This window comes from Stomoxys calcitrans, chromosome 5 (assembly GCF_963082655.1).
Source record: "Stomoxys calcitrans chromosome 5, idStoCalc2.1, whole genome shotgun sequence".
In the NCBI taxonomy this organism is placed as follows: Eukaryota; Metazoa; Arthropoda; class Insecta; order Diptera; family Muscidae; genus Stomoxys; species Stomoxys calcitrans.
In genome coordinates this window covers 91,110,130-91,134,354 of record NC_081556.1, presented here as the reverse complement: position 1 = coordinate 91,134,354, position 24,225 = coordinate 91,110,130, and the positions used below count along the sequence as shown (strand labels likewise).

General features: G+C 38.1%; 1 protein-coding gene across 1 annotated transcript; it reads left to right on the top strand.

Moving 5' to 3' along the window:
- The first annotated feature begins 3,236 nt into the window (after positions 1-3,236).
- Positions 3,237-14,661, top strand: LOC106093323 (ATP-binding cassette sub-family G member 4). Its single transcript, XM_013260368.2, has 8 exons — positions 3,237-3,378; positions 3,495-3,609; positions 9,811-10,146; positions 10,364-10,602; positions 10,665-10,894; positions 13,450-13,618; positions 13,804-14,060; positions 14,132-14,661. Exons 1-8 carry the CDS (start codon positions 3,246-3,248, stop codon positions 14,519-14,521), a joined length of 1,869 nt encoding a protein of 622 aa, XP_013115822.2. The 5' UTR covers positions 3,237-3,245; the 3' UTR covers positions 14,522-14,661.
- Positions 14,662-24,225: the final 9,564 nt, after the last annotated feature.

The window sequence follows — 24,225 nt, the reverse complement described above, 5'->3', positions numbered from 1 at the left end:
TCAAGAATCATTTTAGTACTCATTTTAACTTTTGTTAAGGCCTTTTATTTTATGGCCTTATGAGATGAATCAATGGAGACTTATATTATACAAATAGCATAAACACAAAACTCTCATGATTTGGTGATGCGGTTGTTTGCATTTAATTCATGTCACGATATTATTAAAATCAAGTGTGGAGGAAAAAATATTAAGCATACAATGTGAGGAAGGGGAAAAGAGTTAAGACTACACCACGAGTTAATAAACGAAACCCGACAATATATAAATGCTGGCATACCCCTAGTCTGCTTTGCTACCCCAGAGGAATAATGGATAAGAATTGTTATGCTATTGGAGATATATCAAGTTATAGTCCGATTCGGACCATAAATGAATGCTGAACATTCATTGGGATAAGAATTGCGCCTTGTAGGGGCTCAAGAAGCAAAATCAGGAGATAAGTTTATATGGGAGCTTTATCAAACGATTGATCGATTCAGACCATATAAGACACGTATGTTGAAGGTCATGAAAGAAGCCGTTCTACAAAATTTCTGCCAAATCGGATGAGAATTGCGCCCTCTAGAGGCTGTAGAAGTCAAGACCCAAGATGGGTTTATATGGCAGCTATATCAGGCTATGTGCCGATTTGTGCCAGTTATTGGAAGTGATAACACAACGTGCAAAATTTCAGTCAAATCTGACGAGAATTGCGCCCTCTAGAGGCTCAAGAAGTCAAGACCCAGGATCGGTTTATATGGCAGCTATATCAAAACATGGACCGATTTGGCTCATTTACAATCCCAACCGACCTACACTAATAAAAAGTATTTTTGCAAAATTTCAAGCGGCTTGCTTTACTCCTTCGAAAATTAGCGTACTTTCGACAGATAGATGGACGGACGGACTGACAGACATGGCTTGATCGACTTAAAATGACATGACGATTAAGAATATATATACTTTATGGGATCGCAGACGCATATTTCGAGGTGTTACAAAGAGAATGAAGAGATTAGTATACCCCCTTCCTATGGTGGAGGGTATAAAAATAACAATTAATTTTTGCCACTTTGGTACGACTTTTCAAAAGATGTTATAATACAAAATTTTGACAGTTTTTGCTCAATTCGTACAAAATTGGATATCTATGTACCTAAGTGTACGAACTATAGAAGAACCGTACAGATCCCCAATACGTATTATAAAACTGTAACTGTAACCCAAATTTAAAAGTTTTCACTCAATCCGTACAGGAAGTACGATTTTGTGTGTTCATATTTTGAGAGCTGTAGCTCAATCTATAAAAAAGTACCACTTCGTAGGTCTTAGTACCTAACTAGCTGGTTCGGTAAGGATCCGAACCAGCTATGCAGAAGGTCCGAAAGGGTCTTGCATAAGACATATGACTGGGCTAAAGCTGAATTCGAATCCTGGCGAGACCATCAGAAAAAAATATTCAGCGGTGGTTTCCCCTCCTAATGTCGTCAACGTTTGTGAGATACTATGCCATGTAAAACTTCTTTCCAATGAGGTGTCGCACTGCAGCACGCCATTCGGACTCGGCTATAAAAAGGAGGCCTCTTATCATTGAGCTTAAACTGGAATCGGACTGCACTCATTGATATGTGAGAAGTTTGCCCCTGTTCCTTCGTGGAATGTTCATGGGTAAAATTTGCAATTTGCAAATCCAGAGGTCTCAATGTGAACACAGAGAAGTCCAAAAAATATACCTGCTCACGAGGAAGACGAATGTGGGTCAATTTAACGCACCATGTTTCCTTAACGAAACAATTTCGATATTTGAAAAGGTCAAATACTTATGAGTGATCTTGGACAGGAAACTGAATTGGAAGTGTCACATTCAGGAGCGTACTGAGAAGGCAAACAGATGTTGAGCACTATGTAGACGGGCCGTAGGCTCGAAATGGGGCCTGAATCCGTGGATAGTCCACTGGTCCTACAGAAGCGTGATTAGACCAATACTTACTTACGCCTCAGTAGTTTGGAGGACTGCTTTGGAGAAAAAGTGCAGTATAAGGACCATACAACAGGTTTAGAGAACATGTTGTCTTGGCAAAGGCGGAGCGATGAGGACCACACCTACGGCAGTGTGAATATCTGATCTAGTGTGGATGTACTAGGTCTAAAGAGCCCAATTATCTCATTGACTTCAGGTTTTAATCTTTCACACAGTACGCTCGAGAGTATCTTGTATGCGATGTGGAGGAGACTTATTCCTCTGTAGTTAGCACATTCCTGAGTAGTAGTTGCTGAGGTTCCAATCATCGGGTATGCGATCTTCTAGCCAGATTTCGCAGATAAACTGATGCATACGGCTTATCAGCAAGTCGCCTCCGGTCTTAAATAGTTCAGCGAGTAACCCGTCGGCTCCTGCTGCCTCGTTGTTCCTCAGTCGGGTCACTGCTACTAGGACCTCATTCTAACTAGGAGGTAAACATTCTATACCATCATCAGGGATTGTTTCTGCGGTATCCTCTTCGTCGCCAACGTCGGACACTAGCAGTTGGATAAAATGTTCTTTCCATATCCTCAGCATGTTATATGTATCAGATATCAGATTTCCTTCTTTGTCTCTGCAGGATGATGTGCCTGCACCAAAGTCATCGGTTTGATGTTTAATTCATTCTGACTCCTGCACATCTCAATTCGCTTACACTCACGGTGTTTTGGTATCACTTCCAACATTTGTGAGAGTATGGTTCAAATCGGTCCATAACATGATATAGCTGCCATATAAACCGACCTGGGATCTTGACTCCTTGAGACTCTACAGAGCGCAATTCTCATCCGATTTGACTGAAATTTTGTACAACGACTTCTCCAATGGCTTTCATCATACATGTGCTATATGTTCTGATCCAATCTATAGCTTGATACATCTCCCATATAAAACGATCTCCCGATTTTGCTTCTTGAGCCGCGAATCGGACTATAACTTGATATAGCTCCTCCTCCGTCCTTATTCATTATTCTTTGTTTGCCTCAAAAGAGATACTGCGCAAAGAATCCGACAGATGCGATCCATGGTGGAGGGTATATAAGATTCGGCCCGGACGAACTTAGCACGCTCTTACTGGTTTTTGGCTCAGCTAATTGCAAACTTGAAGGCCTTTTATAAGGCAACAATGCTCTCTCGTTTTACTGCTGTGTTCACGTATAAACAGTAGTGAGATATTAAGAGAACGATAAAAACAAACAAAAAATGCCAAAAGTATTTCAGTGTAATTTGTGGTTCCGCAATGGAGTGTTCAGAAAAACGGCTATCGGCTACTGTTTTTGGCGAGAAAAAACATTTTCAAAACTTATCCAAAGATGAGGCTGTTAATTTAAAATTTTCAGATATCACATATCGAGTGAAGGAAAAAAATAAAAGTAATGAAATTGTACAAACACGGATTCTTTTGCTTGTCTAAATATTTTATCATAATTATCATGTTCTCAATTTAAATATCTATTTGTTTAAACCAATTGTGGGACATGACAATTAGCCAAAACCATTTTAAATGGCATTAATGGAGAATTTCGAGCTGGTGAATTGGCATGTATTATAGGAACTTCAGGATGCGGAAAAACTACACTTCTTAATATGTTGGCAGGTTATCGGTAAGTATGTTATCATGCTTCAAAACGCTTTTGGTTGACCATTGCAATGTTGCCTTTTGTCTACACCAATAAGATAAGATAATAATGCCAAGAAATGCCATATGTTTGCCCTTACTATGATAATAGAGGCCATGACAAATAATAGAAAAATTGATTTGGGGCCATATCGGTCATCGAACAGTGGTCCCGAAATTAGAGAAGTAGAAGCGTGCTAAGTTCGTCCGGGCCGAATCTTATATAAGCTTCTGCATAGACAGAAACAAAAAAATATTATGGAAGGTCGTAGCAAGAAGTCTCCAGAGATTTTTGTATGTGATTGGACAATAATTGTTTTCTGTAGGTGATCAATCATTTCACAGATGGTGCATAATGATCCCGTGGTGAAAATAGGGTACTATATTTTTTGATATTTGAAGGGGGAGCGGACCCTCCCCCTTACCCTAATTTTCAGAAACGCCAGATCTCAGAGATGGGTGGTGCGACTTAAGCGACATTTTATGTGATCTCTCATAGTAACCTACAAACAAAAATTTGGTATCCAAATTTCGGACGGGGTACCTAGGGGGGAGACCCCACCCCACAATATACCAAATATATATATATTTACACCAATTAGAACAATATGGGATTCAAATGAAAGGTATTTAGGATAAGAAAGCGTATCTGATATCCGATTGTCGGACCAAATGTTTGGGGGACCACCCCAACCCCAAAACACCCCCAAATCGGACATATTTACCGACCATGGCAATATGGGACTCAAATGAAAGGTATTTGCGAGTAAGATACGAATCTGATATCCAAATTTGGGACCCTTCCCCAAAACAACCCCCAAACCGGACATATTTACTGACCATGGCAATATTAGGCCATGGTCATTCTATAAACTCCCCCAAAACCAATATGGAGTTTAAATGAATGGCAATATGGAGTTTAAATGAATGCTATATGGGAGAAGAGCACGATGTTGATATTTTTCAGGGCCAAGTGTCTGAGGGACCACTTCACCCCCGAAAACACCCTTAAATCAGACATCATGAGAACATCGGGCTGAAATAAAGTAATTAAAGCATGGAGTACATCTTACACCCAAACTTTAATTCGTAGACCAATAAAGATCATGTGGAATTCAGATAAAGGCACTTATAGTGTTAAACTGTTTGTCAAGCGTTATACTATTTTCGTAGCATTGTTTTTTACTTTTTTGTTTGTTGTTGTTTTTAATTATTGAAGATAAATATTCCAAGGAAAATTTTGTTCCAATAAAGTAAAAGAAGGCGCAGCGGAGCGGGCCCGGATCAGCAAGTAGATTTATATAGGAGCTATATGAAATTATGAATCTATTTTTGTCATACTTGGACTAGATGTTGAATGTCAATGCAGATGTCATGAGGATATGTGATGGAGGTCATAGGAAAAGTCATCGGGAACATTTTCAACAGACAGAAGGATACGGCAATCAAGAATATATTACTTTATGGGTTCCAGCACCAATTTTTCAGGTGTTGCAAACGGAATGGCGAATGATCCCCCTCCTATAGTAGAGAGTTTAATTATTAGAGAATAACTCACAAAAAAAAGAAATGCTCAAAGTCAAAGATCGAACCAAAGGAGCAAGTCATCAAAATAAAAATCTTATCTTTAAATTTGCCCAGAAACATTCCATTAAAGAACAGAGGCAAACCTCTCACATATCACTGAGTGCTATCCGATTCAAGATTAAGGTCAATGATGAAGGGCCTCCTTCTTAGAGCCGAGTCCGAATGGCGTGCCGTGCGAAACCTCTATGAGGAGAAGATTTTCCATGAATTTTTTTACCAATCACAATAGGATGGGGGTGTACTAATCTACTCATTCCGTTTGTAACACTTCGAAATATTGACCTAAGCCCCAATAAAGTATATATATTCTTGATCGTCTCGACATCCTAAGTCGATCTAGCCATGTTCGTCTGTCGAAATCACGATAGCGGTCGAACGCGTAAAACTAGCCGCTTGAAATTTTGCACAGATACTTAATATTGATGTAGGTCATTGAGGATTGCAAATGGGCCATATCGGTTCAGATTTAGATATAGCTCCCATATAAACCGATCTCCCCATTTGACTTCATGAGCCCCAGGAAGCCGCAATTTTTGTCCGATTTGGCTGATTTGCATGCTGTGTTCTATTATGACTTCCAACAACTTTGTTTAGTAAGGTCGAAATCGGTCAATATCCTGCTGTAACCGTCATATAAACAGATCTCCAAATTTGAGTTCTTAAGGTCTTATGTTATGACTTTCACCATCTTTGCCAAATACGATCCAAATCAGTCTATAACCTTATATAGCTCCCAAATAAAGCGGTCTCTCGATCATCCTTGTTCGGTTCCTAGAAGCTTTAATGTTTGCTGGTTTGAGAGAAGTTTGGTATGTAGAATAAAATTATGCCCTTCAACTAAATTTATTTTCTATAAATTTTTAGCAGAATCCATGATGGTGGGTTTCCAAGATTCGGCCCGGCCGAATTTCGAACGCTTTTACTTATTTTTATACCCACCACCGTAGGGGGTACATTCATTTAGTCATTCCGTTTGCAACACATCAAAATATCAATTTCCAACCCTACAAAGTATATACATTTCGGATCGTCTAAAGTCTACCGACATCTGACCCAAATATGGTCCATATCGGACTATATTTATTTAGATAGAGCTGCAAGATAAACCGATCTTGGGTCTTGATTGCTTGAGCCTCTAGAGGGCGCAATTCTCGTCCGATTTGATTGAAATTTTGTACGTGGTGTTTTGGTATCACTTCCAATAACTGCGCTAAGTTTGGTTCAAATCGGTTTATAACCTGATATAGCTGCTGTCTTGACTTCTTGCGCCTCTATAGGGCGCAATTCTCGTTCGATTTGACTGAAATTTTGCACGAGGTGTTTTGGCATCACTTCCAACAACTGCGTTTAGTATGATTCAATAGGTTCATAACCTGATATAGCTGCCATATAAACCGATCTGGAATCTCAGCTTCTTGAACCTCTAGAGGGTCGATTTGGCGAAATTTTGTACGACAGCTTCTCTCATGACCTTCAACATACGTGTCTAATATGGTCTGAATCGATCGATAGATTAATACAGCTTCTACCTATCTCTCTCCCGATTTTGCTTCTTGAGCCCGACAAAGCGCAATTCCTGCACAAATGAACTGAAATATTACACATTGACTTCTACAATATTCAGCATTCATTTATGGTCCGAATCGGACTATAACTTGATATAGCTCCAATAGCATAACAGTTCTTATTCAATAATCTTTGTTTGCCTAAAAAGAGATACCGCGCATAGAACTCGACAAATGCGATCCATGGTGGAGGGAATATAAGAATCGGCCCGTCCGATTCCATTTAAAAAAGCAACCATTCTTTGATTTGTATATCTACTTTGTATTCATGCTATACAAATAAATATGAATGAGCGTATTTGTTCTTATAATCAAATAGTTATATAAACAACTCGTCGGAGCACATTGTTTTTGTTTGCTCTATCGTAGCCACTGACTGTATTTGCATTTACGGTGTGCTCTCGAATTCACCAGATAAGCCTGATACTGATCATGACCTTGTTGATTTTGTTTATTTTAGTTTGCTATTCAATGATGACTAATCTTTGGTAGAAATGCCATTACCTAGGACAACATAACACTATTTCTAGTGACATAGAAAAACATCGAAAAGAAAGACGATTAATCAATCACAAGCAAAGTTCAGGGTTTTTAAAATGTTTTGCTTGCAAAGAATAGCGTATTGTTTTTTTTGAAAAATTCACCAATTTATTTATATTGTCGCACATATAAACGCATCGCATAAAATATCCAGAATTATTAATTGATGACCCAAAAAAAGAATGAATCATGAATTGATCTTTGTAAGGGAATAAGAATTAAAATTAATTTTAATTAACTTAATTTAAGTCGAGACTAGCAAATTGTAGATTTAATGTATAGAACACTACATTGAAATGGAAGAAGGGTATGATGAATATTACCTAGGAATTTTAGAGTGTTTTTGAAATTTGGTTAGGAATTGCTTCCTGTATATGCTTAAGAAGTAAAGTTGGATGATCTGTTTATATTGGAGCAATAGACACGGACTTAGACCATATTTTGTATGCATATTGAGGTTATAGGAGAAATAATTATGCAAAATGTCGGTGAAATCAAATAATAATTGCGCCCTCTAGACGCTTTGAAAGTAAAATTGGGGAGTCGGATTATACGGGAGTTGGAGGTGTTTGGAGAAATTATGGAAAATTTAACCCAAATAGGATAAGAACTGAGATCCCTATGGGCTGAGAAAGTGCAATCGGGAGATCGGTTTGTTTGGGGTCTATAATTGTTATGGACCGATTGAGATCATACTTTACAAAAATGTTGGAGGTCATAAAAGAACCCGGTTTGCAAAATTTCAGCCAAATCGGATAAGAATTGCTCCATCTAGTGGCTCAAAAAACGAATTCAGGAGATCGGTTCTTATGTGGCTTGATAAGAGTATGGTCCGATATAGACGGCGATCAAGAGTTGAGTATTGAGTTGAATATTGCTCGATGTCGTAAATGTAATGACAAAATTATTTAATATATCACTTCTTAGGGCACGGTGTGTAGAGCGAAGCGGAGCGAAAAAAAATTGCCGGAGCGGAGCGGGAAAATTGTTGGTGGAGCGGGAGTGGAGCGGGGCGGAAAAAATGTACACCCTCCTGATCCTTGGTTACAACAACAACCGATCATCGGATTTGACTTCTTGAATTCCTCGTAGCCCGAACTGTTTGTAACTCTAAGCACTAGCAAAGAATCCCTGCCAAAGAGATCTGTAAATAGATTCTCTGATTTGACTTCTTGGGGCCCAGGAAGTGCCAAACGTTACCCGATATGATTTCTTCAAACTAACCCAGATGAAAGCTGAGTATATATATCGTTGGTTTAATATAAATATGGCCTAATAATCAATGTAGGTAAAAATTGAGTAAGGCCATTTATTATACCCACCACCGTTGGATAGGGGGTATATTCATTTAGTCATTCCGTTTACAACACATCGAAATATGAATTTCCGACCCTACAAAGTATATATATTTCGGATCGTCGTAAAATTCTAAGACGATTTAACGATGTCCGTGTGTCTGTCCGTCCGTCTGTTGTAATCACTCTACAGCCTTCAAAAATACATATATTGAGCTAAAATTTGGCACACATACGTCTTTTTGATGACCGCTGATTAATTTCTCGAACAGGCGAAATCAGACCATATATGGATATAGCTGCTATATAGACCGATCTGACGATAAAGGGTCTAATGCCCATAAATGCTTTATTTTTTATCCGATTTTGCTTAAATTTTAAACAGTGAGTAGTTTAAGGCTTCCCAACATAGGATTCGGTCATATACTCTTCAGCGAAAGATACTCGATTGAAAACTCGTGATCCGATTTTTAACACGGGGTACGACTATCTATAGGAGCATTTAAAACCAGCCCTGCTGATTCAATGCAGGCCCTTTCTTCCGTTCCACCTTTGCAAATAAGAAGACTTAGACAATCATTCAATTTTACTCTTAAAATGTTATCGTTTCACCGACACCCAATTTATGGAAGAGTAGTTGATCAAAATAGACTTGAGCTCTATAGATCTAAGTCAGAGCGGAACTATCCACTTTGGCTAAGGAATTATGATAAATTTTCGAAATTCCGGGAGAAATATGAGCTCGACGAGACAATAGATAGACCTAAAATAGCTCCATGGACATTTTTAGACCCTAACATTGATTTTTCTCTGGCCTATTGCAGGAAGACCGAAATGTCAGCTCTGGAGACAGAGAAGCGTTAATTGGAGATCATAAATACCAAGTTTCATATTATGTCAAATATTATACTGATGGCTCGGTAATAAATGGTAAGGCAGGTTTTGTAGTTTTAGGAAACGGTCTAATGATCAAAAAGCGATTGCCAGACTACTCCTCAATATAAACTTGCGAACTGTCTGCAATAAAGTCATGTTTTTAGACAATTGTTAATGAAAACCATAACCCATATATACTTATCCAGTCTGATCCATTTAGTAAAAATTCTATTATTCAAGATATTACGACTATCATTTCGAAAAATTCTGAGAAACCTATTTCATTAATGATAATTATTTTTCACTATTTATCTCTACCGATAGCATTCAGACATCTTTGGGTCAAATTTTGGTGAATGAAAAGATCCGTGATTCAAAAGCTTTCGGTCTTATTTCACGATATGTTCTGCAAGAAGACACCATAAGTCCATATTTTACCATTCTGGAGACAATGATGTTTGCTTCGAATTTTAAATTGGACGCCAACTACACTAAAGATCAACGTGAGAAAGTGGTTTTCGAAATTATGGATATGCTTCGTTTGCGTGAGAAGGCCAATACATTGGTGGCCAATGTATCAGGCGGTGAACGAAAGCGGCTCTGCATTGCATTGGAGTTGATAGACAACCCATCGGTGATATTGTTGGATGAGCCCATAACGTAAGTTCAATCGTCTTCAAAAATAGTATGTGTACATCAAAATGAATAAAGTTAAGTATCATTAGCGCAATTGATTGGTTATGTGGAAACACATAAGAAGTCACTTGAGTTGACCTAACTTCCAATGAAGAGGTCTTACTCACAACTCTTCCATAAGTTTCCTTTTGAAATTATGACAACATTATTTAATTGCCTATTTTATTTTGTATTCATTGAGTGGTTTAGATGAATCTTCTGCTTCACAATGCATAAAAGCGCTAAATCAATTGGCCAAAGGTGGGCGAACCGTAATCTGCTCCCTTCACTGTCCATCGGCGAGATTGTTGCAAATGTTTCACAAAGTTTATGCCATGTCCCGTGGTGAATGTATCTACCAGGGACCTAGAAATCACATTGTACCCTACTTGGAGCAGTTAAATCTTCAATGTCCGCTAACGCACAATCCTACAGATTTTAGTAAGTTGGGCATGCAAAAATTATTTTTTAATCAGTTTTAATTTAATTTGGCTCCTTTTCAGTTATTGAGGTTTCTATAAATGTTTATGGCGATTTTCAAAATGAGATGGTGCAACAAATTAAAAATGGCAAAATTTTAAACTGGCATCCGGGTGTCAGTCAGCTTCAGCAGAACGACGATATGGCAGTATGCTCCTCATCGAATCCCAACAAAAGAGAAATAAGGGTATCTTGGTGGCTAGAATTTCAATTGATATTTATTCGATTTATGAAGCAAATGTGGCGAGATAAGGTAAGTGTCCCATGCTATCGTTTCCATTTTATACCCACCCCACCATCATAGGATGGGGGGAAGAACACAAATCATATCATTCCGTTAGTATTGCCTCAAATAATTGTTTTGCGAACGTATAAAATGTATATTCGTCAATTCTTGATCATCTTGACATTTAATATAATCATGTCCGTCCGTTCGTTTGTTGTAATTCCCATACACGTATAATCATTTACACATCAAAATTTCCATTTGCGACCCAAAAAAGTAAAAGGTGGTCCCAAAATTAGACGACCTAATAGGTATGGTTAGGTTAGGTTACAGTGGCAGTCTGCCATCAGACTCACTTCGACGATTTCGTTTTATTGTGATAATACAGAAAAAGAAGGAGGTTCCTTCTCCCAATGTTTGGATAGGATCAAACATGGTTCAGATCAGACTATATTTAGATATAGCTAACCAATAAAAGCTGCATTTATTACCAGATTTCGTTGAAACAGGGAGTTGTCGTAAGCCTTCCGACATCCGATTCAAGTAAGGTTCAAATTGGACTATATTTAGATATAGCCGCCATATAGACCGATCTGCCGATTGAGGGTCTGCAGCCAATAAAAGCTTTTCATACCCTCCACCCTAGGATGGAGGTGTACTAATTTCGTCATTCCATATGTAACACCTCGAAATTTTCGTCTGAGACCATATAAAATATATATATTCTTCATCGTCATGACATTTTAAGTCGATCTAGCCATGTCCGTCCGTCTGTCGAAGGTTTGCTAACTTTCGAAGGAGTAAAGCTAGCCGTTTGAAATTTTCCACAAATATTTCTAATCAAAGTAGGTCTATTGGAATTATAAACGGGACATATCGGTCCATGTTTTGATATAGCTGCCATATAAAACGATCTTGGAACTACACTTCTTAAGCCTCTGAAGGTCGCATTTCTTATCCGATTTGGTTGAAATTTTCTACAACGGCTTCTCCGATGACTTTAAACATACGAGAGATCATCAGAACAAATTTTCAACGGTGGTTTTCCCCTCCTGATGCTGGCAACATTTGTGAGGTACTGTGCCATGTAAAACTTCTCTTCAAAGAGGTGTCGCACTGCGGTACGCCGTTTGGACTCGGCTGTAAAAAGGAGGCGCCTTATCATTGAGCTTAAAGCTTGAGTCGGACTGCGCTCATTGATATGTGAGAAGTTCGCCCCTGTTTTTTAGTGGAATGTTCAGGGGCAAAATTTCTATTTGTTTGTTTGGATTGAAATATTAACCAATGACTTCAGCTACGGTCTTCAACATTCAATTCATTTATGTCCGAATCGGACCATAACATGATATAGCTCCAATAGTATAACAATTCTTATCCATTATTCTTTGTTTGCCTAAACAGATATACCGCACAAAGAGCTCGGCAAATGTGATCCATGGTGGAGGGTATATAAAATTCGGCCCGGCCGAACTAAGCTCTTACTTGTTTAATTATCCGATTTCGCTGAAATTTGAAATAGCGAATTGTCCCGACGTCTGACCCAAATGAGATCCAGATCTGACTTTATAGATATAGCAGCCATATAGACCGATCTTCCCCTAAAAAGTGGATTAATTACCTGATTTCGCTGAAACTATTACTTGGATATGAGGTCGCGGGATCCGATTTGGCTGAAATTGTGCTTGAGGTTTTTTATTATGTTTAAATCGGTTCATAACCTAATGTAGCTGTCATACAAACCGATCTGTGGTCTTGACTTTAGGAGCGTCTAGAGGGCACAATTCCTATCCAATTTAGATGAAATTTTGCGTGAGGTGTTTTGTCATGACTTCCAACAACTTTTCTAAACTAGGTGTAATTCGGTTCATAACTTGATATAGCTGCCATATAATCCGATCTTGAATCTCGACTTCTTGCGCCACTAGAGGGCGCACTTCTTATCGGATTTGGCTGAAATTTCGCATGATGTGTTTTGTTATGACTTATAATAACTGTGTCAAACATGGTTCAAAGCGATGCATAACATGATATAGCTGCCATATAAACCGATCTGGGATCTTGATTTCTTGAGCCTCCAGAGGGCGTAATTATTATCCGATTTGGCTGAAATTTTGTACAACGGCTTCTCCCATGACCTTTAACATACATGTCAAATATGGTCCGAATCGGTCTATAGCCTGAAACAGCTCCCATATAAATCGATCTCTCTATTTTACTTCTTGAGCCCCTAAAGGTCGCAATTGTTACTCGAATTTGCTGAAAATTTTCACAATGGCTTCTACTATGGTCTTCAATATTCAATTCAATTATGGTCCGATTCGGATCATAACTTGTTTTTTGTTCATTTTGACAAAGTATTGTACTAGTGGACTTGCAGCTATTACTATACATTGTCAACATTTTATTTTCATATGTAGAAATTTTTGAAAAAATACGATCATTTAATGATCGTTCTTTCAGAAATTTCTTCAAATTTAGTTTACACTGAAAATCCAATGTCAAAGATTCCTTGCTCGCAACAACTCATTTATATCGAAATGCTTTCGATCAAAATAATTCTAAACGTTTCTTTCTAATTTCAGACAAATTTTAAGTTGAGGATGCTCTCGTACATAATGTGTTCCCTCGGAGTGGGTCTAACCTATTCCAAAATTTCTGACAATGCAGTGTATAGTGTATTTAGTTTCTATTTATCATTTACGATGATAGCTATGATCTTCTTTATGGCAATGACACCTATGTTGGCATTAAGTAAGTAAACCACTGATTAAGAAACAAATAGAAAGTATTGATTTACCTGCAGGTCAAAAATACTCCTGGACTAAATTTTTGGTATAATCGATCAAAAATGCGTTCTAATATTTGATGCCTACTTTACAATCATCATTTGCTACACAAAGCAAATAAAATTTAAAATGTATACCTTATCATTGCAGTTCCCAGAGAAATACATTTTATCAGGAGGGAGTACTTCAACCATTGGTATCGCATCAGTTCATACTTTGTTGCTTTATTGACTTCACAGTTACCTCTGCTGTGTGGCATGTCCATTATCAGCTCGATTATGGTCTATCTCTTAACCGGTCAACCAATGCAGTTCTGGAGATTCTGCATGTTCGCGGCCATGGTTATACTCATATCATTGGTTTCACTTAGCTTTGGAATATTGGTGGGATCATGTTTCAATATCCTGGTAAGTATGGCTTTAGCTACGAGATTTGATAACAACACTTTTTATACCAATTCTTCCTATTTTAATTAAAGCACTCATTATTTTTGGGTTCCATGTCTTTTGGAGTGATGGCCATAGCTGCCCACCAGTCTACGCATGGAAAAAATCTCTCAACATTGCACGAGGTGACTCTTTACAGTAGCTTTATGAGGTATGCTTTGGAGGGAGTCTTAGTACCCTTACTGGATCTCAATCGGCCCGATTTTCCTTGTCCTCCAAGTGAATGGATGTGTCCAGCATCTAAAGCCAAATACATTTTGATGATGTTCGGTAGCTTAAATATTAGCTATACGCGCTCCGTAGTCGTGTTAAGTTCACTCACTGTTATATTTTGCCTGATGGCATTTTTGATAATAAAATATCGTTTGAATTTTAAAAAAGCGTCCAGCGAATGTAAGCGGCAAACCTACCGGGAAAGTTAAGGAAAAAGTTTTCTTAGCATAGTGTACAAAAAATTCTAGGTAATCAAGGAAGAACAAATTGTTTTATTTTCAATAGTTTTAAGTGGATTAAATTTATCTTATTATTAGAATAAATTTGAAAATGTTGTAACTCTTGTCAATTTATTGTTTATTATCATGAAAAGGACTTTTAAGGATCATGTAAATATGTAACTTAAGTATTATAGGTAAGAAAATATAAGGAACAAGTAAAAGTGCATTTCTTCAGCCGGACCGAATCTTATACACCCTTTATCATGCATCGCTTGTAACAAGTTCTTTGAATGACTTTCCCAATGATGTGCCATTAAGTTATATGAGCTACTAGGTGGACAGGGCCCGCTCCGCTGCGGCTTCTTTCACTCTCTTATTTTATCTGAGCCCTATATTGACACGGGCAGGTAATAAGTTCTGTTTTGGGGAGCTGTTACGGCCTTTCAGACATTACGAACCAATGTGGATATCATTTGCATGCTCTACTCCCAAATACCTTTCATTTGGGCCTTATATTGCTGTGTTTGGTAAATATATCTTGTATGGGGGAATTTTTGGGGTGAGGTGAACGCCCATATGTCAGATTCGGAATCTAGTCTCAAATACCTTTCATTTGGTTTATATTTCCATTTGGCGGGTTTTGGAGGTAGCGCGTCCCCCCTAGACATCCCACCCAAATTTGTGTTTTTGAATTATTATAAAGAAACTAAATTTCGCTTAAATCGCCCCACCCATCTCCGAGATCTGACCTTTTTGAAAAAAGGGTGAGGGAAGGGTCCGCCTATTACAGTAAGAATGTTTAATCTACTTCATTCTCCGGGTTTTGGTGGTGGATCAGAGTTACCAAACCACTTAGCCCTGAGAAAATAGCAGCATCGCGCTCTCCTCTCAAATTTCTTTTATTTGAGCCCCAATTGCCATTGGTTTAGGGGGATTTTATGTGGTGAGACGACCATCCAAAACTTGGCCTCAAAATTGGATATCAAATTCGTTTTCTACTATTAAATACCTACTATTAAATACCTATACCTTATTGCCTTAGTAGGCAAAGATGACCTGTTTGAAGGGAGTTCAGGGGGCGAACCCTAAATGGGGATTACTACTCAACTTTTAAATACCTTTCTTTTGATACCCATATTGCCCAAAGCGGTGAAAGAGTCCTGTTGGGGTTTTTTTGGGGTGATTCAATATATTTCAATTTTTGAAGGCTGTAGAGTGATTACAACAAACGGACGGACAGACACAAGGACATCGTTAAATCGTCTTAGAATTTTACAACGATCCGCAATATATATATACTTTGTGGGGTCGGAAATTGATATTTCGATGTGTTGCAAACGGAATGACTAAATGAATGTACCCCCTATCTTACGGTGATGGGTATAACAAACAAACAAACAAAGCGCTACAATTTCATTTTTATACCCTCCACCATAGGATGGCGGTATACTAATTTCGTCATTATGTTTATAACTACTCGAAATATTCGTATGAGACCCCATAAAGTATATATATTCTTGATCGTCGTGACATTTAACGTCGATCTAGCCATGTCGGTCCGTCCGTCCGTCCATCTGTCTGTCGAAAGCACGCTAACTTTCGAAGGAGTAAGTAAGGCGCTTGAAATTTTGCACATATACTTCTTATTAGTGTAGGTCGGTTCGGATTGTAAATGGACCATATCGGTCAATGTTTTGATATAGCTGCCATATGAACTGATCTTGGGTCTTGTGTTCTTGAGTCTCTAGAAAGCACAATTCTTATTCGATTGGAATGAAATTTAGCAATTATGGTCTGAATCGGTCTATAGCCTGATACAGCTCCCACATAAATCGATCTGAATATTTTACTTCTTGAGCGTCCAAAGGGCTCAATTCCTATTCGAATTGGCTGACATTTTACACAGGTCTCCAACATATAATTTAATTGTGGTCCGAACCGGACGATATCTTGATATCGCTCTAATAGCAGAGCAAATCTTTTCTATGAGGAGATGTCGGGAGAGCAAATCTTTCCCTATGAGGAGATGTCGGGAAAAGAACTCGACAAATGCGATCCATGGTGGAGGTTATATAAGATTCGGCCAGGCAGAACTTAGCACGTTTTACTTGTTATATAATAGAAATAGCAATTCGGAATCGATAGAAACCGTTCTTCTCATGGCTGTTAGAACTCATAAATAAATATCACATTAAAAATTTCAGTCAAACTCGCTAGTAATTGTGCCCTCTGAAGGCGACCGGTTTATATGGGAGCTACATTAAATTATGAACTGTTTTAGATCATACTTACTTAGGATTTTAGAAGTCGAAATAAATCTTGAAGTTCAAAACTTCAACCACATAGGATAGTGAATGCTATATAAGGTTTTGGACGGATCCCAACCCACTTTTTTCCAAATCGAACATTTTTCAAATTCCTGTAAAATAGATAAGATATTTCCAATTTGTTTTCGGAAAATTTGTGGACGCTACTTCTGCGCAATATGCCCATATTTTGCATCGTGTTCTTACAAGTCATCAGTTTTCCTAATTTTTGGAGAAAAAACGAAAAGCTGTTAGAACCGAAATTTTTATTATTATTTATACGAAGAGATATCTACACCCAAAAAAATAAAACGTTTGGGAAATTGTTACGAGAAACAAAATACTTTTGTCACGAAGTTTTGCTTTTATTGCAACAGTGTAATGTCTTGCTTCTACATATTAAACGTTAACCATAAACGTAGTATTTATATTGAACATAATTAACTTTGTTTATTGTAAACCCTTTAACAGCATTGTTTACCGTATAAGGACCTTCATTTTGTTGTAAAACAAAAAACTCTTTAATTGCAAAAGTGCTCTGATAGCCGCAAACGAATATTCGTCACATCACAAAGAAAGTATTAAAGTGAGTATTCCAAAACTATGTGGTCTAATCTAGACTTGAAGAGGTCTACTGCTTTGCTGTCAGTGACTAGAACAGACCTCTCAGTCATTGTGTCCGTCATGACAGGTCACTTTTTAATCGGAAAACATGCTGACAGACTGAAGGTAGCCAGCATAGACTATTGCCGAAGCTGTGAGGACATCGAAGAAGAAGAGACTATCGAACACCTTGTGTGTGTGTGTCCCGCACTAGTAGACGGAAGGAGTTCCACTTTAGGTTCTCATTTCTTTGAGAACCTGTCTAATTTAGCGGATGTGAACATTCGCAAGTTGTTGGGCTTTTTAAGCGATCTGGATGGTTCAACGGTAGGAACTAAAAGACATCTTCCTTCTTCTATTCCTGTGGTATTACAATGGACGAAAACATCTAAGTGAGTCTGATGGCAGACTGCCACTTACACCTAACCTAACCTTACCTAACCTTTTTTTTTTTATTTGGTCTTTAAACATATTAAAAATAAGGGCGAAAATCGCTTTGCTGCCACTACATGAGTATAAAACTTGTTTTGACAACTACATATACCTGTTAATTAATTAATATTGTCTGCAAAACTGGTCGAATATTTTGACGAATACGCAGTAGATACATTAATTTTCTGTTATTGACGAAGATTTCAATGGACAGACTTTAAATTTTGCTTGCTTGGAGATAGGTAAATGCTTAAGCGAAACATTTCAGCGAACAACTCCGCTTCCCCTCGAGGATTCTCTATAGTTTCGGCAAATGCAATAATTTTTATTCCCACCGCCATTGGATGGGAACATACTAATCTAGTCATTCCGTTTGTAACATCTCGAAATGTTGATTTGGGACCCCTTAAAGTATAAATTCTTGATCGTCTCGACATTCTGATTCGAACTAGCCATGTCCGTCCGTCCGTCCGACTGTCGAAATTACGATAGAGATCAAAAGCGTAATGCAAGCCCTTTGAAATTTTGCGCAGATGCTTAACATTAATGTAGGTCGTCGGGGATTGCAAATGGGTCATATTGGCTTTGAGTTTGATATAGCTCCCATATAAACCGATCCCCCGATTTGATTTCTGGAGTCCCCGTAAGCCCCAATTTTTCGCCGATTTGGCTGAATTTTTGCACACAGTGTTCTATTATGACTTCCAACCACTATGCCAAATACGGTTCGGAATTTTGCACATAGTGTTCTGTTATGACTTCCAACAACTGAGCCAAGTTCGGTGCGAATCGGCCACGAACCTGATATAGCTCCCATATAAGCCGATCTCCCGATTTGACTTCTTGAGCCCCTGGAAGCCTCAATTTTCATTCGATTTGACTGAAATTTTGCAGAGTGTTCTGTTGTGGTTCCCAACAACTGTAAGCAAGGTCCGATCATATAAACCGATCGCCCAGTTTGACGTCTTGAGTCCCAAATCAGTCATTAACCTGACCAAATAGGTCCTTAACTTTATATAGCTACTATATAAACCGATCCCCCAATTTAACATCTTGAGGCGCAGTTTTTGTCCGATTTGGCTGAAATTTTGCTTGCGGTGTTCTGTAACGATATTTAACAAATGTGCTAATTGCGGTCCAAATCAGTCTATAACCTGATGTAGCTGTAAACCGGTCTCTCGATCATCCTTGTTCGGTTTCTATAAGCTTTAACTTTTGCTGGTTTGAGAGAAGTTTGGTAAGTAGAATACAATTATGCCCTTCAACTAAATTTATTTTTTATACATCTTTAGCAGAATTCATGTTGGTGGATCCCCAAAATTCGACCCGGTCGAACTTAGCACGCTTTTGCTTGTTCAATATTTAAATGCAATAAATTTTATTTTAGTCATTAATAGGCAAAAGTTCGTTCATTCGAGTAACAGGAAATAATTTGTGAGAAAAGAATTAGAAAAGTCATCACCCTAGTAACCATACATTAGGAATTTTCAATACATCGTTGGTTTATATTCTTTCCATGACACAATTAGATTACAAATAACAGTAATTTTATATATTAAGTGATTACGGGTTAAAATTCTTCTTTGAAATCGTTACTTTATACGCAGTATTATCGGTGGAGCTGAACTGCGTATTGATTTCAGTAATTGATAGAGGGAAAGATTCTATTCCATTACATATCTTTTGATTTCGTTCGTATTGAGCTTAGGTAATTAAACACTGCAAAAATGGGGTGTAAATCCTATTTTCTTTAGAATTCAATATGCTAAATTCTACTTTGTTGTTCAATAATAACTTTTGGCAATTTTTGTTTGTTTCCCTTTTGAGACGAGCTCAATGATCGAAGATTTTCTTTGCAAATGGAAAAGGATCGCAACACACACCAAACACAATGGGACGCGTTTCGTCTTTGCTTAGAAGACTTTTCAATCATATAATGTGTGATGACTGCAAGGGCCGTAGTTTCATATGTTGCCTTTGAATCGCATTAAATGCGAAAACGCCTCATCTATACAAATACCAAACGCTAGACAACCCTGTATATTAGCTGTACTTTTCCCAATGCATGTGTTCGTGTAATGAGAAATTTTTTTGTCTGCAACAATTACACTACTTCCATGGTAGCACATGATTCTGTGCATTTGTTGGAAGTTGTGTGGATGGTTTCGAACGCTAGACAACTGCAACGGCCCTCGCTGCCCGGACGGGCTCTGATGAATATTTTCATTTCAAGTTTTTTGCCTGTTAGCGCCAAGATCTTTAAATTTCACAATTTTTGTTTGTTTCTCTTTCGAGACGAGCTCAATGATTTGATATTTTTCAAAACTCTCGTTGTTCTACGGAAAGATTTTTGTTTCGCTTGATCTTCGTTTGTATACACAATTAGATCCCAAAAACTCATCGACTTTCGCTGAAGTCGCTTAGCCACTTTTGCTATATTGGATCCGTTTCCGGCCAGCACTCTTGTTTTACGAGAAGTTTATCTCTATTCCTCAATGGAATGGTCATGGGCAAAGTAGCATATCCAAATCTGAACTGATTGATTTCTAATTTTAATAGGCTTCGGTACCAAATTTGAAGACGATCGGATGAATACTTCGACCTGTACTTTGTACACAAATTGGCATGGACAAACAGACGGACATAACTAAATCGAATCTGAAAGGGATTCTGAGTCGATCCGTATACTTATCGACATGTCTATCTTTCTTCCTTCTGTTTGTTACAAACAAATGCAATTAGTTATAATACACTGTACCACAGTAGTGGTGTAGGGTAAACAAGTAAAAGCGTGCTAATTTCGGCCGGGCCGAATCTTATATACCCTCCACCATGTATCGCATTTGTCGAGTTCTTTTCCCGGCATCTCTTCTTAGGCAAAAAAGGATATAAGAAAAGATTTGCTCTGCTAGTAGAGCGATATCAAGATATGGGCCGGTTTGGAACACAATTAAATTAGATGTTGGAGACCTGTATAAAATGTCAGATAATTCGAATAAGAATTGCGAACTGTGGGGACTCAAGAAGTAAAATAGAGAGATCGATTTATATGGGAGCTTTATCGGGTTATAGACCGATTCAGACCATAATAAACACGTATGTTGACGGTCATGAGAGGATCCGTCGTACAAAATTTCAGTCAAATCGGATAATAATTGCGACCTCTAGAGGCTTAAGAAATCAAGTCCTTAGATTTCTTTATATGACAGCTTTATCAGGTTACTGACCAATTTGAACCATACATGGCACAGTTGTTGGATATCATAACAAAACACGTCGTGCATAATTTCATTCCAATCGGATAAGAGTTGCGCACTCTAGAGACTCAAGAAATCAAGACCCAAGATCGGTTTATATGGCAACTACATCAAAACATGGACCGATATGGCCCATTTTCAATACCAACCGACCTACACTAATAAGAAGTATTTGTGCAAAATTGCAAGCGGCTAGCTTTACTTCTTCGGAAGTTAGCGTGCTTTCGACAGACAGACGGATGGACGGACGGACGGACGGACTGACAGACGGGCATGGCTAGATCGACATAACATGTCACGACGATCAAGAATATATATACTTTATGGGGTCTCAGACGATTATTCATTCAAATCGGATAAGAATTGCGCCCTATAGAGGCTCAAGAAGTCAAGACCCAATATCGGTTTATATGACAGCTATATCAGGTTATGGACCGATTTGAACCATACTTGGCACAGTTGTTGGATATCATAACAAAACACGTCTTGCAAAATTTCATTCCAAATGGATAAGAATTGCGCCCTATTGAGACTCACGGAGTCAAGACCCAAGATCGGTTTATATGGCAGCTATATCAAAACATGGACCGATATGGCCCATTTACAATACCAACCGACCTACACTAATAAGAAGTATTTGTGCAAAATTTCAAGCGGCTAGCTTTACTCCTTCGAAAGTTAGCGTGCTTTCGACAGACAGACGGACGGACGGACATGGCTAGATCGACATAAAATGTCGCGACGATCAAGAATATGTGTACTTTATGGGGTCTCAGACGAATATTTCGAGTAGTTACAAACAGAATGATGAAATTAGTATACCCCCCATCCTATGGTGGAGGGTAGGAAAAGGATGATACTTCAGATTCGTTTTTATACCCACCACCGTAGGATAGGGGGTATATTCATTTAGTCATTCCGTTTGCAACACATCGAAATATCAATTTCCGACCCTACAAAGTATATATATTTCGGATCGTCGTAAAATTCTAAGACGATTTAACGATGTCCGTGTGTCTGTCCGCCTATCCGTTTGTCCGTCCGTCTGTTGTAATCACTCTAGAGCCTTAAAAAATTGAGATATTGAGCTGAAATTTGGCACAGATACGTGTTTTTGATGCACGCTGGTTAAGTTCTTGAATGGACCAAATCGGACCATGTTTGGATATAGCTGCTATATAGACCGATTTTCCGATAGAGAGTCTAATGCCCATAAAAACTTTATTTTTCATACGATTTTGCTGAAATTTGAAAAAGTGAGTAGTTTAAGGCTTCCCGACAACTGATCCAAACATGGTACAGATCGGACTATATATATTGTAGATATAGCTACCATATAGACCAATCTGCCGATCTGAAGACCATAAAAGCTTTATTTATTACCCGATTTCGCTGAAATTTGCAACAGTGTGTTATTTAAAGCCTCCCGATATCTGACCTAAATATGGATTAGATCGGAATTTATTTAGATATAGCCGCCGTATGGACCGATTTCCCGGTAAAGGGTCTGATGTTCATAAAAACTATATTAATCACCCGATTTCGCTGAAATTTTAAACAGTGGGTTATTTTAATCCTCCCGACATTTGACCTAAGTATGGTTCAGATCGGACTATATTTAGATATAGCTGCCATATAGACCGATCTCCCGATAAAGGGACTGAAGCCAATAAAAGCTTTATTATACATATATATATATATATATAAAGGGTGATTTTTTTGAGGTTAGGATTTTCATGCATTAGTATTTGACAGATCACGTGGGATTTCAGACATGGTGTCAAAGAGAAAGATGCTCAGTATGCTTTGACATTTCATCATGAATAGACTTACTAACGAGCAACGCTTGCAAATCATTGAATTTTATTACCAAAATCAGTGTTCGGTTCGAAATGTGTTCAAATTTTGACAAATTTTGTTCAGCGATGAGGCTCATTTCTGGTTGAATGGCTACGTAAATAAGCAAAATTGCCGCATTTGGAGTGAAGAGCCACCAGAAGCCGTTCAAGAACTGCCCATGCATCCCGAAAAATGCACTGTTTGGTGTGGTTTGTACGCTGGTGGAATCATTGGACCGTATTTTTTCAAAGATGCTGTTGGACGCAACGTTACGGTGAATGAACACATTTCGAACCGAACTCTGATTTTGGTAATAAAATTCAATGATTTGCAAGCGTTGCTCGTTAGTAAGTCTATTTATGATGAAATGTCAAAGCATACTGAGCATCTTTCTCTTTGACACCATGTCTGAAATCCCACGTGATCTGTCAAATACTAATGCATGAAAATCCTAACCTCAAAAAAATCACCCTTTATATATATATATATATATATGAATTTGAAATTTGATACAGCGAGTAGGTTAAGACCTCCCAACATCCGACCTAAATATGGTTCTGATCAGACTATATTTAGATATAGCTCCCATATAAACCGATCTGCCGATAAGGGGACTGAAGCCCATAAAAGCTTTATTGAGTGCCCGATTTCGCTGAAATTTTTAACAGTGAGTTTTTCTGAGCTTCACGATATTCGACCTTAACATGGTTCAGATCGGTTAATAATTGGATATATCTGCCAAAGAGGCCAATATTTTGTTCTACAAAATTGAATAGTGCCATATGTATTAGACTACTCAATGTCCGCGCTGAATTTGGACATGTTTATGCCGATTGACGAAAGGGGATTTACATATATACCCGGGGTGGTGGGTATCCGAAGTTCGGCCCGGCCGAACTTAATGCCTTTTTACTTGTTTGAGTTAATCAAAATGCAGCAATTCGGTAACTTCACATAATAAAATGTAATTTAGCCAACTACTTGGTTGTAATATTGCATTTTTTTATTAATCTCATACATAAGAATTAACTTAAATTGCATTGCAAATGCATTCAATAAGTGAAGATTATAGCATAGCCCAATTCTCTGTCTGTATAACCGACTACGATAAGCCATAAAGACGACAAACAAGCGATGAGTAATCGGTCTGTGAGCATTCAAGATAGAATGTTTTGCACAACGGGCTACATACTAAGCATTTGAGAAATTTTCAATGGGAAACAGCTGCGCTATTTAGTATAGACTTAGCTTCAGA